The 15,608-nt window shown below is 32.2% G+C and overlaps 2 protein-coding genes across 6 annotated transcripts in view; both read right to left on the reverse strand.

Annotated features, from left to right (window-relative positions):
• Positions 1-13,578, reverse strand: part of LOC148281537 (spermatogenesis-associated protein 20) — a 232,790-nt gene extending 219,212 nt beyond the window's left edge. For 4 of the 5 annotated variants that reach the window (XM_088226546.1, XM_088226545.1, XM_088226548.1 and 1 more), the window contains exons 1-3: positions 12,918-13,578; positions 10,874-12,829; positions 4,195-4,403 (exon numbers count right to left, since the gene is read on the reverse strand). In XM_088226546.1, the coding sequence (XP_088082672.1) occupies positions 4,195-4,403; positions 10,874-12,829; positions 12,918-13,057 (2,305 nt within the window). In that variant the 5' untranslated portion in view covers positions 13,058-13,578. The remainder of the gene's footprint in view (positions 1-4,194; positions 4,404-10,873; positions 12,830-12,917) is intronic. The other variant, XM_088226549.1, reaches the window with a different exon arrangement.
• LOC148281539 (uncharacterized) lies at positions 90-3,012 on the reverse strand. The gene is made up of 3 exons (XM_088226552.1): positions 2,620-3,012; positions 2,043-2,239; positions 90-1,767 (listed from the first exon to the last, which is right to left on the reverse strand). The coding sequence occupies exons 1-3, from the start codon at positions 2,745-2,747 to the stop codon at positions 803-805; spliced, it is 1,290 nt and encodes a 429-aa protein (XP_088082678.1). The 5' UTR covers positions 2,748-3,012; the 3' UTR covers positions 90-802.
• Positions 13,579-15,608: the final 2,030 nt, after the last annotated feature.

Genomic DNA, 15,608 nt, shown 5'->3' on the forward strand with positions numbered 1-15,608 from the left:
TTGTAATGCTTGTGTGTTTTCTTTTCTTAAATTTTATTTTGTGTGCTGCTTACCTTCGGTAATGTTCATCTTTCCTTTTCTTTAGTAAATTTTGATGTATGTTATGTTACCTTTGGTAATGTTGATGTGTTCCCTTTCTTGAATATAAATTACTTTTCTGTACAAATTTTTTTTATAAGTGTAATGTGATTACCTTCGGTAATGTTCATATATTTCCCTTTCTCAATGAATTTTAATACGTTTAATGTTACCTTCGGTAATGTTGATGTGTGTAATGATTATCTTTGGTAATGTTCATATATTTCCCTTTCTCAATTAATTTTAATCTGTGTAATGTTACCTTTGGCAATGTTGATGTGTTCTCTTTCTTAAATATAAATGACTTTTCTTTCAAAAATGTGTGTAATGATTTGATTACCTTCGGTTGATGTTCACGTTTTCTTTTCTTAAATAAAAGTGACCATTATTGAATAAATATTAATTTGTGTTATGATTACCTTCAGCAATGTTCGCGGTGTATTTTCTTTGTTTTTAATAATAATATATAAATTACTCTCTTTGCAATTTACCTGTATAAAATGTTAAAAAAGGTTTTGTCAAATAAAAATATGGAAGCATTATATATTAAAATGTTTTTTATTATTATTTAATCACGTTAAAGTACATATCTACCTCATCTCCCTAGACAAATTTTATTTAAACAATAAAATGTTAAGCAACTATATTTTTTATTCAAATACATTCAAAAGTGATCGCTCGGGCTGCATTTAGTGATGTATGAAAGAAATCTTTTAATACACACTTAGAATCTTATTTTTTTAAAAATAGCTTCAGACCAAAACATTTCACACTTTTCCATCAACTGTTCACAACTAATTTGGTCATAGTCTACATATGTAATACTGATTTCTTTGGTTTTCTCAAAATCCAGCTTGGCAACACAATAAATTCCTTTCTTCTTTTTTGAAAAGTGCATTTGAATTTGAGCCATATATTTCTGACTTGGCTTGTTGTCCGCTGTAAAATAAGTTTTAAATGTAGTATCGCTATTTGGACATTTTATTTCTATGATAAAATCATCTCCCAATGCGTCGGGTGAGGCTCCTAAATATGGATGATCGCCACAAAGAATAAGGCCACACTTTTTTAACGTGGTCTTGAGTATTTTTTCTACTTCTCGCAAAACATCATCTTCTAGAAGTCTACCTCGCTGTAAAAAAATATTATCAGGCACTTTAGCACCAAGAATGCTTTCTACGAGAGAGCCTTCCAATGTCTGACAATTTGACGCTTCGTAGGCCTTAGATGCCGTTATGCGGCCATACCTTAAGTTGTGCCATAAGGGACAGTCTGCTTGCCCGAGAGTTTCTTTCGCTGCTTTATTACATAAAGCAGCACCCATCCTGCTTTGGCAATAATTAAAAAAATCTTTTGATGTTGACCCAATATTCTCCGAGAAGAACGTGCATGCCATGCTATGAATGGATAAATTTTCCAATTCTGTCGGTTTAACGTAGTACTTAACTAGTTGGACATCTCTTCGACCCAACTCGATGCTTCTTTCAACTACATATTTTAAAAAGGATCCATCACTTTCCGGCAAACTGGTCCTTGCCTTTCCTAAATCCTTTGCTTTGATGAACTTCAAGGATGTCCCGATGGCAGACATTTTTGAGCGCTTCCAGTAGCACTCTATAGAAGTCTTCGGGGGATCTTCACTTCTTCGATGTAGCCATGACAACATACTAATGGCATGTTTGCAACCACCTAAAATGACAACAATGAAGTATAAATAAGGAGGCAATGAATAAGACAGGCCGACTCTGTCAAACATTATGAGAGGTGAGCCAAATATATATAAAATATTAATGGCAATATCCTCATAAGCCATTAATCAACAAATGAAATAGATTTATTAAATTTATTATGATGTACAAAGTAAGTATGAAATAAAAAGGGTATTTTATATTATAACCAGCTCATCGTTGAGACATAAGATATATATGCTTAAAAGCCCAACAGTATGAATATATATTACAAACCTTCTGACGCTGGACAATCTTCACACTTGCATGACTCTATAACTTGCTCTGTTTCATTGCACGTTAAAACAACCGAATATGCTTTGAAGCGCACCCGATGTTCAGGAGTTACACGAGCCTTCACTATACAAATATCGCCCACTCGTTTTACTTGGACATATCCAATGGCACTATCTCCATAATTTGCTCTGCATGACCTGAAAAAATCGTCAAGTACTTTAGTATAACTACGGTGGTATTGGGGAGTGTTTTTATTCATATCATCAATGAACATAAACATTTATGTTAAAAATGCACTTAAGTATGGTACGATTACTAAAATTATCATGACAATATGGATACTGACATCCCTAAAACAACCTACTGAATCAACTCGGCATATAAATAATATTTATGAGTACCTAGGTAAACAATACGTTCCTTCGTCATAATAATGACAACTCATATTTAAGGTTAAGTATGAAAAGCAAAGAGTGAAATTCAAGATTTAAAGCAGAAAAAACCCGTAGTTGGGACAACTGATGAAAACTAATACTATTAATACCACATATAATACTATTTTACTTAATAAACATACCTTGAAGCTTTTATTCCTTTAATTTCGGCACTTATAAAGTCCGTGTTTGAAAAAAATGCAGCCATCATGAAAGCATCTATTTTTGGTAAATTATCCGACTGTGCTTTCACAAAACCGATTTCCGACATAATAAATAGATATTATATATCTTTCTTAACCTTTTTATAGTTAAATATAACAGTTCCACTAAATTGTTCACAGGAAACAACACATAAACAAACCGCACGCAAAGCCACCCACAGATTATTACGGTACGTCTAGTTGTTACTTGTCACTATCGCGGCCTGTGACGTCACAAAGTGAACAGCCAATCACAGCGCGTTTATGAATTTTTTGAATTCATACGAATTAAAATTGCAATTTAATGATATAAAACGAATTCAAATAGAATTTTAACTGTGATATTCGGCGTAACCAAAAATCATTTATTATATATCAGTCATTGAAACCAAATTCTGGGTAGGCTGCACATTCCCTATTAGATGATTGTTCGAGCGAAAATATGGAAGAAATCGTAAAAATGTCAAGAGTGCTTGTCATTTTTTTAACATTTTGAGATGGTTTTGAGTCTTATAAATAATAAACGTGTTCGTAATATTTTATTACGTTCGTGATTTGCTATTATAAATGCAATTTTTTATCATACTTATAAACGATATTAATTTTAAGTTTTAGTAATAAAAAATGTTGATATCCTTTTTAATGTTAATCCACTTTTTTATACTAACACTGCCATCTATTGTAAAAGCGTAGAAACATAACGCGTTAAACAACTGAACTTAAAATGCTTTTATTACATTTTCATGGATGTCACTCAAAGTGATAAGATATAATATATCCATTGGGGAGACTACACTTACGGAGAAATGGAGTCAATGTTAAATACCCAAGTCTACAAAAACGTAGAAATAACATTGACTCCATATTTATGTTTAATTTACTGAATGGCTTAATTGATGTACCATCGTTACTGGAACAAATTAATGGCATTCAATGTTCCAATCCGCCGGTTGCGAAATAATAATGTGCTGTTCCTCGATCTACACAGCACAAACTATGGCTTTCATGCACCAATGTCCCGATTGTGTCGTATTATAAACTCGAGACAAGATCTGGACTTTTTTGATGTAAGTCTTTATAGATTTAAAAAATCAGTAAGATAGACCAGATCTTGTCTTGAGGTAGTAATTTTTTGTCCTAGCTTTAATTTTATTTAGTTGTATTTTATTTTATTGGTGACTGTATTTTTTATAAGAAATTGTATTTACCATTGTTAGAATGGACTGCATAAGTCCGTCAAATCGATACAAATACAAATAAAAATAACTAAAAAAAACTTTTTAGATCGATTGAAAAATGTGAATCAATTAATTCTAGCAATTGATACACTCTCAAATTCTAACCCAAATACATAATATTATGTTATAAGAAGTTATGAAAAAAACATTTTCATACAAAAACTCAAAAGGGGTTCTATGTCCTGTTGATTGAACAGCCCAACTATCAAAAACATAGTGAATAATATTTTTTACTAAACCAATAAAGTTAACCTATAAATAATCATTGATGACTTACCTTCTTTCAGCCGCAGAACTACGGTGGAGTCTCTATTAGAGCTGGTAAAATAACCATAGTTCACATCATCCCAGAACAACTCATCTTGCTTGTTCTGGAGTTCGCCGGCCCAGTCCAGCCATTCACTGTCCAGTGTAGCCTCGTACAAGATGAGGAGACCATTGATCAGGAAGGCGTAGTCATCAACAAACCCATCAATAGGGTTAGGACTGAAAAATCAAATAAAAAGTTTTTTTTTTTTATTTTAATAAGAATTCATTTATGAACTTAACCAGAAATCAATGTCCCGCAGGCTTTGGAACCCTGCAGTTTATAATTCTTTAAGAAACCATCATTTTTAAGAGCAATTTTCTTAATAAGGCTTGAAATTTTTTATATTTACTCTTGTTCAACTTTTTTTACATAGGTAACACACGTCTTTGCCCGGGGGAGACTGTCTAAAAAATTCTACAAAATTCCATATTGTATATAACACAAGCAACACTACTGAAAAGTCCTATTTCCTGGTATCTTGAATGGTCTTAGACCCTGTGATCCTTGAGCAATAACACTGACATTACCACCAGTGTCATAGCAGATAGGGAGAGGGTGGAAAATGGCTAGCTACCAGTATTACAAAACTGAGAACAAACCGGTCAGAAGGAAATCAGAAAAACGGCAGCAGCTTTGACTGAATTAACAACAGTTCTGGTAAAGAACAAACAACACTGGAAAATCGCCAACTCGCTCCGAAAGTGTAACGTTTAAATGCTAAAACCCCTCTGAAACAAACCATATTGAAATTTAAACTGTTTTGTCATGGAGGAAGATAGAGGAGGCTTATGTTCTGGTGTGGACGGCTATGGGGTGAAGAAAAAAAAACATAAGGAAAGTAATGACCCAAAAAAAAATAATATTTAAAAATAAAAATATATTTTTTAAAATTTCATCTTAGTAGTCCATCCCATAAATTCACGGGGAAATCTTTAAAACTTTTGTGGGACCGAAGTTTAAAAAACCATGAATTAAAGAGAGTAAATATTAGGAAGTTTAACAGACTGAAAATGTTAAAGCGATCAAAATGCACGAAAAGTTGAAAAGAGCCGATATCAATCGCAATTAAGTAGCCTTAAAATCATTCTCAAACCACAAATACATATGTAGTATTATGCACTACAGGTAGAAATAAATCACAAAATCAAATCTAATCTGTGAGCTTAACCTGAATGTAATAGTTAAGGTTTCAAATGATTTTCGTTTAAATCAAATATGTAATGCAAAAAGTTCACTCTATAATAAGAAATAGTACATTAAGATATTCTTACAGTTGGAAAAGCTAATAAGTAAAATATGCGTTTTTATATTCAAATGGGACTTTTTGAATAATATCTAATTAAACGTAATAAACAATAAGTACAGAAATAGATATAAAAAATGTAAAATAGAAAACGGTCTGAGAAAAGGAAGTAAAATCTCACCCATTTTCAATTAAAACGTGTTTTAATATTTACCAAATATATTTATGAAATTATAGAAAAAAATTAAGTAAAACATATGAAAACAGACAGATGACGTCAAATAAATAGACATGTTACTCCTATACTGCTCTCATAAGCAAAACAGCAGCTATTTGACAAAAATTACAATGATTTAATTATGAGGTAATGTTCTATAATAAATTTCAAACCATTTGATAAAAAAGCAGTAAAAAAAAATATATTTCAGCAGGTACAAAAAACGACATGATGTTTTTTAAGTTTTCAAAAAAAAACAGTAATAATTTTAAACAATAACACAGTATCTAGAGATTCATAAGCAAAAACACAGTGTAGATATGACACATTGGTTTTATAATTAGAAACAATTGACATACCTACTGTGTTTTAATTTATGATTATTTACAGTTATGAAAAATTTGCATAAAGTCGATAAATATCTAAAAGTGTCATATCTCAAAATACGACTTTTGCAAATCGCTGGCTTTTTGCTTATGAGGGCAGTATACCAGGTACATCTAAGATATAACAAATATTGCGTGGCCCTCAACAATTTTAAAAAAAGGAGATAGAAAATCACGATACACATACAATCATTCATGTAAGAAAGAAATATACACATACATATTTCCTTAGTTCACATTTATTTCAGTTTAACTCAGTACCATAGCAATGTGCTTAAAAAATAGCTAATTATGTACATATTCCATAAATTATACTGTATTTACAAAGGAAAATATACAGATATCAGTTTTGTTTTTAACGCTTGCAGTGCAATGAAGAAGTTCAGGGCTACAGGAAATTGGATACGAAAAATGTTTTCTTAGATGCGGCAAAAATTGAAGCATTTAATTGCTTGGCGAAGTTTCTCAAAAATGTATGAAGCAATTCAAAATTGACTTCTTTGAACTACATTACAAGTTCTTCCGAATCAACCAAGGATAGTATTGTGATAGATTTTTGATTTCCGGGAAGCCAACTTACAAATCAGCAGAACTTACCGACGAGAACTTGTGACATCACAGGCAGAGTAATTTCACATAGCGCTGATAATACGATACAAAAATTATATTTTTTTTAAATCTTTGGCTTAGTTTGTGAAAGTGTATTAAATTTTTTTTTTAAAAACCACTGAACTTCCTCATTTAAGCATTTTTCATTGTAAACTATGGTCTATTTATGTGTGGCATCACGTCTCGTAATGATGAAAGCCCGTCTGCTAGAGAATGAAGGCGCAGAAGGCAATATTACCCATGAATTGAAATGCCATTTTTTATTGCAGAAGACCTTTGCATGATTTTAACAACAGAAGTACAAAACTACTACATCACAATTTTGTAATAACTCAATCAAAAATCACTCATTACCTACTATATCAAATTAATCATAATAAAAACAGATAGGTTGGTAGTTTACATAAATTCCCAGCCTTTAATCTAGTGTCAATGTACTCTTATCGGCAAATACTTTTTTGTTATATTCGTGTAATTCAGTTTTGTTAGAAAAATTTCCAGTTCATAGTTCCCATATTTGAGATAAATAACAATTCTCAAACCACGGACTGTAAAATTTAATTTGTTTTCTTCTTTCACATTTTTATAAATATTTAACAATGGCGAAAAACTGTTACATAGGTCCCTATTATGTATTTCATAGTATGTACATGAAATCGGGCAAGTAGAACGAAATAAGATAATAAATCATGGCATTGAACTACAAAGTTATTATTATTATTACATGATAAAACAAAGTAAGTAGTACATTTTTTTTTCTGATAAACTGAAAATTGAACAATTTGTTTTTTTTTTTATTGGTATGATATTTATAAAATATCATACCAATAAAAAAAAAAAATTCAATTGAAATATTCAAATTACATATTATGTATTTATGTTTTAAAGTATGATTTTATTTTATTTTGACTGCCTATGCCTAAAAGGCTTTTTGAACATTTAAGTTTGTTAGTGAAACCTCTGGGTAGAAGTTTATTGAAATCTCTGAAACCAATAAATTAAAAAATTAACCCGATGTAGAATTATTGTATTAATTCTAATAATGTATAAAGTATCAATAATGTGTATAAACTTAACATATATGTATATGTATGTATGAAATATAATATAAATATGTATGTGCGAATATATATGTATATATGTGTGTGTGAATGTATGGTCATGAATGCATTACAAGTGCCCCGACTCAACACGGATTTTCTAGCGAGTCGGAGCAAGTTCACAGACATGGGTCGTTCCTGATTGTGTCGCTATAAACTGTGTCTCCGTCCTTAACAAATGTATGTATAATGTAATTAATAAATAAAAATAAATAAATAATAATTATTCTAATAATAATGATCTACAAAAAGCCGGAAGATCTATCCCAAAGAATTCTAATTAAACATACTACAACAGAGATGAAGAACATTTAAGAGAAGGTAATATAGAAGTCCAGGCATCTACAGAGCTTATGACCTGTCAATGACTGGTTTAAGTGGCCACTTTACACACTGTGTAACATTCACCATTCTGCCCATAGTTGAAAATCTATATTCCTTCAATTTTTTCATCTGTTGATGTTTGTGAAGTTAAAGAGCTGAAACCTTTATTTATTTATGCGGGTGAGATTCATCTAATTGAATTATTTCACCTACATACTAGGCAACGCCTGAAAATTTTATTTTTTCAATTTCTTTACTTCTTCATGAACCAGGTGGATTTATCAACAATTTTTTGAGTTTGTACAAATTTTTGTAGACAGACTGGATTCAACTCCCTGGGGAGCTGTTTATATTAATATATTACAACAGAGATGAAGAACATTTAAGAGAAGGTAATAAAGTGTCTACCAAAATTTGGACAAACTCAAAATATTGTTGAATTCCAATTTATGCGACAAATTGACTAATCTACACATTCTGGACATTGGGGCATAAAAACAAAAGTTGCTCTTGGAAGATTGAATAAATAGCAGATTTTGACTTCTGGTGACACGGTTGGGAACGTGAAAAGAAATTGATTGCAACAGAGATGGGACAACACTTATAATAAATTTGCTAATTATTTTTTAATACTTTACTTTCAAGACTTTCTTATTGGCAGTCATTAGGTTCACCGAAGTTAGACAGTCAAGAACTTGATAAAAGAAGGGCCACAATAATAATGTATTGCATTTAAACCCATTAAAATGACATTATATTAAGCCCATAAAACTTTGTAAAAAGGTTCTACTATTGTATAATATTGAATTCTCTATCCTCACAGCATTTATATTAATACATTTTCTTTGTTTATTTTATTTATTTATTTAATCCAATATAAAATACAAATACATAGTTTACAAAAAAATGTTTCTACAATAGGAACATTCAATATAATTTAATTTTTATTTATGGATGTAGCCACTCCACTGGCCCACAGGCACGTTCCGGAGTGTAAGTGTATTATTTATTTTATACATAATTGTACATACTTTCACATCAATTGTTGTGTAAAACTTCAAAGGAAATATAAAACAATTCTAAAACATACCTACATCAATAAAACGAGAAAGGACTTTCAAGAAACTAAAATTATATTCTGATATATGAAACATATTCCTCAGCTTCCTGTCTAGTCTTTTTAGCAATCCATTTATTGACTCGAGCTTTGAAAATATTGTTTTTCATTTTGTTCACCAATGTGTCCTTGCTTGAAAAGTTTTATAGCTTTGATTTTATAAAAAAGACAAGATTTGATTTTATAATAAAGATAGCCGTCTCGGGGATGTCATAAGAGTGATGAAACTGGTCACTAGTTATACCAAATTTATGGATTTTAATACAAGCATCACTAAACTTGTCATTTATTTCTATGATAAATAATGAGGTATCTAAGTAAGAGTTGCTAATTATCAATATTATAAAAAAACTCATTTTAAATGAGCCACATTACAAAAGACAATACTGCAAGACAAAACCTCGGCAAAGAGCGCAAACGACACGGTAACCCAGAAAATCAACAAAATCATTTCTTTTGTGCTTTTTCTTATATATTACTGGAAAAATGTTAAAATTAATTATTTTAGCAAAACATTATTTTCAATGTTGACTATTAAACAATGTTACATGCTTTCTGAGTTAATGAACTTGACCCATTATCAGTACTGTCATAATATGACATGCATATTTATTCACAAATGATGACTCAAGAGACTGAGAAACCTGTTTTCTATAGTATTTAAGCTTAAGTGATCAACTTATATATAGATTTATGGTATATGTTGAAGGTCAATCACTTTAGATACATGTGTGTTTTATTGTACATAAATAGAAACTACAAAATTACGATCTCTTTTTTCGTGTACACTATAAGGAATCAGAGAAACAATGTATATATTCTTAATTATATGTATATATTTAAACTAGCATAAATATCGTCGTTTCACATCAAATATGGGCTATGTGACTTTGAGCATATTCTGAGAAAATTGATAAATAATGTTTAAATATCATTCAGGTGATAGATAGCTTTTGTGCGTAGATAGATGTTTGAAGCTATGATTTCCTAAGAAAGCGGGGCCACTATCTAACGGCCATGATATGCTATGTCGCGGTAGGCGTAACAAGATAGCCGTCTTAACGGCGACCAGAGATGTCAACTTAAGAGAGCAGAGCAATTATCTAGCGGCCGTGATCATTTAATTTTATAACTTATTTTTATATAACTGGGACGTACTGTGGCGAGAAATTTACAATCTAGAATCTAGACATACTTAGAATTACCAGTAGATATATTTGAAAGAACAAGAGTCATCGGAAATCAAAATATATAATTTAGAGGTGAGTGAGAAGTTTAAAAATTATGTCACACATTTCAAGGTTTTGTGGAAACTTTAAAAATCATGATTTTATTACAAAATCAATCAAAATTTCGAAATTTTTGATCGTTCAAACTATGTTTGCACTCATTTTCAGATACAAAATTGTTCACCGCTACAAGGAAAAAAATTCCCAAACTTAGTTGATCGTATAACTATGACAACCATCCTGCAAATGACGGCACCGCTGTTTAACGTTCGTTCTGGTTTGTACAAACATTTTAGTAACATCATTTACCGATATATGGCGGCCATATAGCTGTAATTATGTTACTCAATTCCTACATATATTTAATACAAAAACACATAATACAACGATTAATCATGCGTATGGTGATTATTTTACTCACATTTGTGTGATAGCTCCATCTATGTCACGATAACACAAGCGTAGGAGAGTGCCTCTATTGTCTTTGTATAAATGCTTCTTTACAAAACTGGCTGCTTTAGAAGCTCGCTCGATGTAGGAATCGTCAGATAAGGCCTGCCCAGCCTTGGCGTATGCAGAGATCATCAACCCATTCCAGGAACAAATCATTTTAGTATCTAAATGAGGACGAGGTCTCTTCATGCGCACTTCGTACATAATATTCTTACACTGCGATATTATTTGGTTGACCGTTTCAAGGGAGATTCCAAATCTTTGAGCAGTTTGCATCGAGCTTCCCAATACTATCAGTACGTTTTTCCTAAACATCTCCCCGTTAGGATCCTGAGTTTTGTCAATATTCCCAGTTTTCTTTATGTTAAAATGATGACAAATTATATCGATGAACGGTATATCTATCCGCAGCCTCGTCACATCGGCAGAGAGTACAAGGCCTTCCAAAAGCTTGGAAACTTCTTCGTATTCCCATACATATAGAGCTCCTTCTTTTTTTTCACGGGCCCCAATCTCAGAAAGTGAGTCCGCATCCTCCGCACTATAGAATCCTCCTTCCTCGTGACTCAACTCACGATTGACATAAGTAAGAATATCCCTGGTAATATTTGAGAAAAATTCTTCTTTCGTAGCTAAGTAAGCATCGGTGTAGGATGCGGCCAGCTGTGCTTGATCATAGAGCATTTTCTCAAAATGAGGTAAATGCCACTTTTTATCAATTGAATACCTAGAAAATCCTTTACAAATATGATCGTGAATGCCGCCATATGCCATCTTCTTTAAAGTGTGTAAGCACATTTCCAAACACTTTTTTCCCGTATCAGAATCCTTGTTGCGTGCATAAACGTGGAACAAAAAGTTCAAATTAGATGGCTGAGGAAACTTGGGGGCGACAGCAAACCCACCGTATTCAGGGTCGAAGGCGTTTATGTATTCTTCCACTCCATATTGCCAGCAGGTTTCGCTCGGCAACGGGGGGGTATTTTTTTTGTCAATAGTCATCTCGGCAACTTGTTGCAGAACTTCCATTATATGAGCACTACTTGTGACAAATTCAGAGCTTTGTTTATGCCACTTTGCTGCTAAATCAGTGATGATTGATTTTAAACCGGGTCGTCCCCACATATCCTCTTTGGGATAATACGTTCCACCAGAAACAGCGTTCAATTCGGGAGTAATAAATACTGACATTGGCCATCCACCACTGCCTATAGTGGCTTGCACAAAGGTCATGTAAATTGTATCAATGTCGGGTCTTTCCTCCCGGTCGACCTTGATGTTCACAAAAGATTTGTTCAAAAGATTAGCGATTCTTTCATCTTGAAAGCACTCCTTTTCCATAACATGACACCAATGACAAGTAGAATAGCCGATAGAGAGGAATATTAACTTGTTTTCTTTCTTAGCTTTCTCGAAAGCCTCTTGACCCCACGGGTACCAATCAACAGGATTGTGGGCGTGCTGAAGCAGATACGGAGACTTCTCTTTTGACAACCTGTTGGTAAACTTAGGCCCATCAATGTTTAACATCGGAGACATATTAATGTTAAGGAAATTTGATGGCTCGCCGATGAGGCTATTTTGAATACTGTCATTTTTTGTAACATTAAGGTCATCAACGTTGGTAATATTAGAGTCATCGAAGTTGGTAATGCTAGGCTTAAGGCTGTTAATAATGTTAGGGTCTTGAACTTTTCTTTTATTAGGTTCAATTATGTCGGTGTGAGACCCTTGAATGGGGATAATATTAGGCTCATGACTTTTGTTAATATGAGGTTCTTGGATATTAGAAAGTTTAGACCCATCCAGTTCGGAAGGTTGGTCTGATTTTGTATAAGATACAGGTCTAGTGAATAGATTTCTTGAATTAAAGATCTTCAACTGCGCAACATTTCTGGTAAATAGATAATTGTTGGATCTAGATCTGAAATAAATATGAAAAAATTAACTGGAAATATTACGATGTCCTTAAATAGGTACTTACAATTAACAAAATATAAACAATCACATACCGGTGAAGATGTTTTGATACACTGAACTCAATGTTTTTATTTGACACAAGACTTTGACAGTCATTGGTTATGTTTTTGTTTAATTTTCTTAAAGAATTAAACAACCTCCTTACAAAATAAGCAACTCTGCCAGACTGCATAATACGGCTGCATGAGCCAAGACACGGTGATGTAGATTAATATTTTTCGAAATAAATAAACATAAACAATCACTATTATACACTACACTAATGTGAAGTTTTTAATTATGCAATAAACATGAACAATGTTGTCGTCTTATGGTGTAAGATATTAAAGTTGCATTAAGATTCAGGGACACCGACCTTGCGACAGTTATAAGTTATAAAACTATTCTTAATTCTGTGCATAGAATTATTAATTCTATAATTCTATGGTTATAAATATAATTTCATAAAAATAAGTAAACTGTTTACAATCTAGAAAGGTTTGAATGATCTTGCTCCGACAAACAACCGAACAGAAATAAGTCAATTATCTGAACTTTCTTAAATTTAACTATCCAAAAATTGTGACAATAATAACATAAACGATATTTTCTCGTCGAATAGTTCTGTTTCCGAAATTCAATTTTGGATAAAAATGAATTTCCCTCCCAAAAAAGACCTTAAGGGCCTACCCAAGGTTACCAGGCTCACAAAGTGGTGTTGCTCGCATAAAATATTATTGAAATGTGAAACCAGATCTGCCGGTAGGTACCTACACATTCACAAGCTAAACCATGACAGGAAAAGTGTACATCCTACAAACAAACAAACAAACCATCACGCCGTTTCCCCGTAAGGGTAGGCAGAGAGGATAGAACGCCACAACACTCTATCTTTGCATACAGATCTCGCTTCCTCTACATTCATACATCTTCTCATGCACGCGCGCCGATTATTCCGACTTTTGACATGTCCATCTTTAAGTATTTGTTGGATTTGGTCATGCCATGTCTTTCTCGGTCTACCTCTATTTCTGCATCCATCAACATTCGCATTGTAAATATTTTTAGCCGTTCTCTCGCTGTCCATTCGTTCTACATGTCAAAACCAGCGCAGAGCTCCTTTCTTGATTTTGTCGATAATGCTTGTCTCAGCCTTACATAATGTACGGATCTCAACATTTGTGCATCTATCGTACATAGTTTTACCACACATTCGCCTGAGAGATCGCATTTCGACAGCATTCAGCCTACTTTCATCCCTGTTTTTCCAAGTCCATACTTCACTCCCATACATCAGGGATGGGACCAGGACTCCGTTGTGAACTGAAAATGTTGCATCTTGTGACAAGCATTTATTTGCCAAGGTCGATTTAAGTGCATCGTTCACTCTGTTCCCGGCACTCACCCTCCTTTCAATATCTTTCTCAGTCATTCCATCCCTACTGAACATACTTCCCAGATACACAAATTCCTCTACTTGTTTTAGTATAGCTCCATTCACAGTGATTTCACATTTAGTCATACTTTCATTTCTTTCAAAAACCATCACATTCGATTTATCGTCATTCATCAGCTAATCGCTTCTCTTACATACATCGTAGACCTTTGTTACCAAGAATTGCAGTTCCTCTTTGTTGTTAGCAAGGAGTACATCCTAATATATAATATAGTATTAATATGGTGGTTTGGGAATTCACATGGCTTATGACCCATGATTAACTGGTTCAAATAACATTCACAATTTTATTCACGTTTGAGCCATATTTTTAAATTATTAAACCCAAATATTTTTTGTGAAATGAATAGTGATCTAATTTCTTCAATTTCACAATTAATAAATTCTTCAACCGCAGTTTTTGACTTGTTCAGAAAGTTCTTTATTTAGTTTATAAAGTTTACAAAATAATAAATTCATATGCACATACTCTGTGTATTGTATAACATGTTTAATAAGTTTAAACCTTAATTAGGTATTGTAGTTGAATTTGATTTCATATCATCACTTTATATTAGAAAAATATGAAAACGAAACGTAAAATCCATCTTAATACAAAAAACTAATGTTAAGGTTGTCAGTCAATTTGTCCATACAAATTAGTGAAAAATCTATTTTCGTTACGATTTTGGCTCAGTTTTCCTTATTTTTTTAATTTTAAAAGTTGATTTGATGAAGTTTTTGTAAACTTGAAGCCAACGATTGTTTGTTATTACCTGTGCTTTCCCGGATCGAATATTTTATTCCAGCTGTTAGAAGCGTATTTTTTATCATTAATTTTTCATTCTTATTAATGTCAAATATATTTACATTACTTCAGTTTTTTAAGCCTTTATTTTCACACGAGATTCATACGTTTCAAACATTACCTTACTTTTTGATTTTTAAATACTGTTCATAAATGAATGAAAATAAATAATTTTATAATATAAATACTAAACAACTTTGTTTTAAACGATTTATTTTTTCTACCGACCGGTTTCAAAGCTACATAAGCTTTTGTATCGAGGTTTTATCAAAACTCTATCCTATTTTATTTTTACAGTGATTACTAAATATCATTAAATATTTTTAAAATTTCAAAACTAATTAAGTATTATCTGTTTTACTTTTTTCAGCAACAACTAACGAATCTTTTTTAAATGTTCATTCTTTTATGAAATCTGGAGTTTCATTTTACTTCCCCAAATTATATATGTCCCAAGTAAATATAACGCTTGTAGACTTATGAAATAAGAATGCGTGGCAT

Source organism: Micrasema longulum, unplaced genomic scaffold, assembly GCF_059751315.1.
Source record: "Micrasema longulum isolate JH-2025_06_02 unplaced genomic scaffold, ASM5975131v1 h1tg000438l, whole genome shotgun sequence".
NCBI classification, from domain to species: domain Eukaryota; kingdom Metazoa; phylum Arthropoda; class Insecta; order Trichoptera; family Brachycentridae; genus Micrasema; species Micrasema longulum.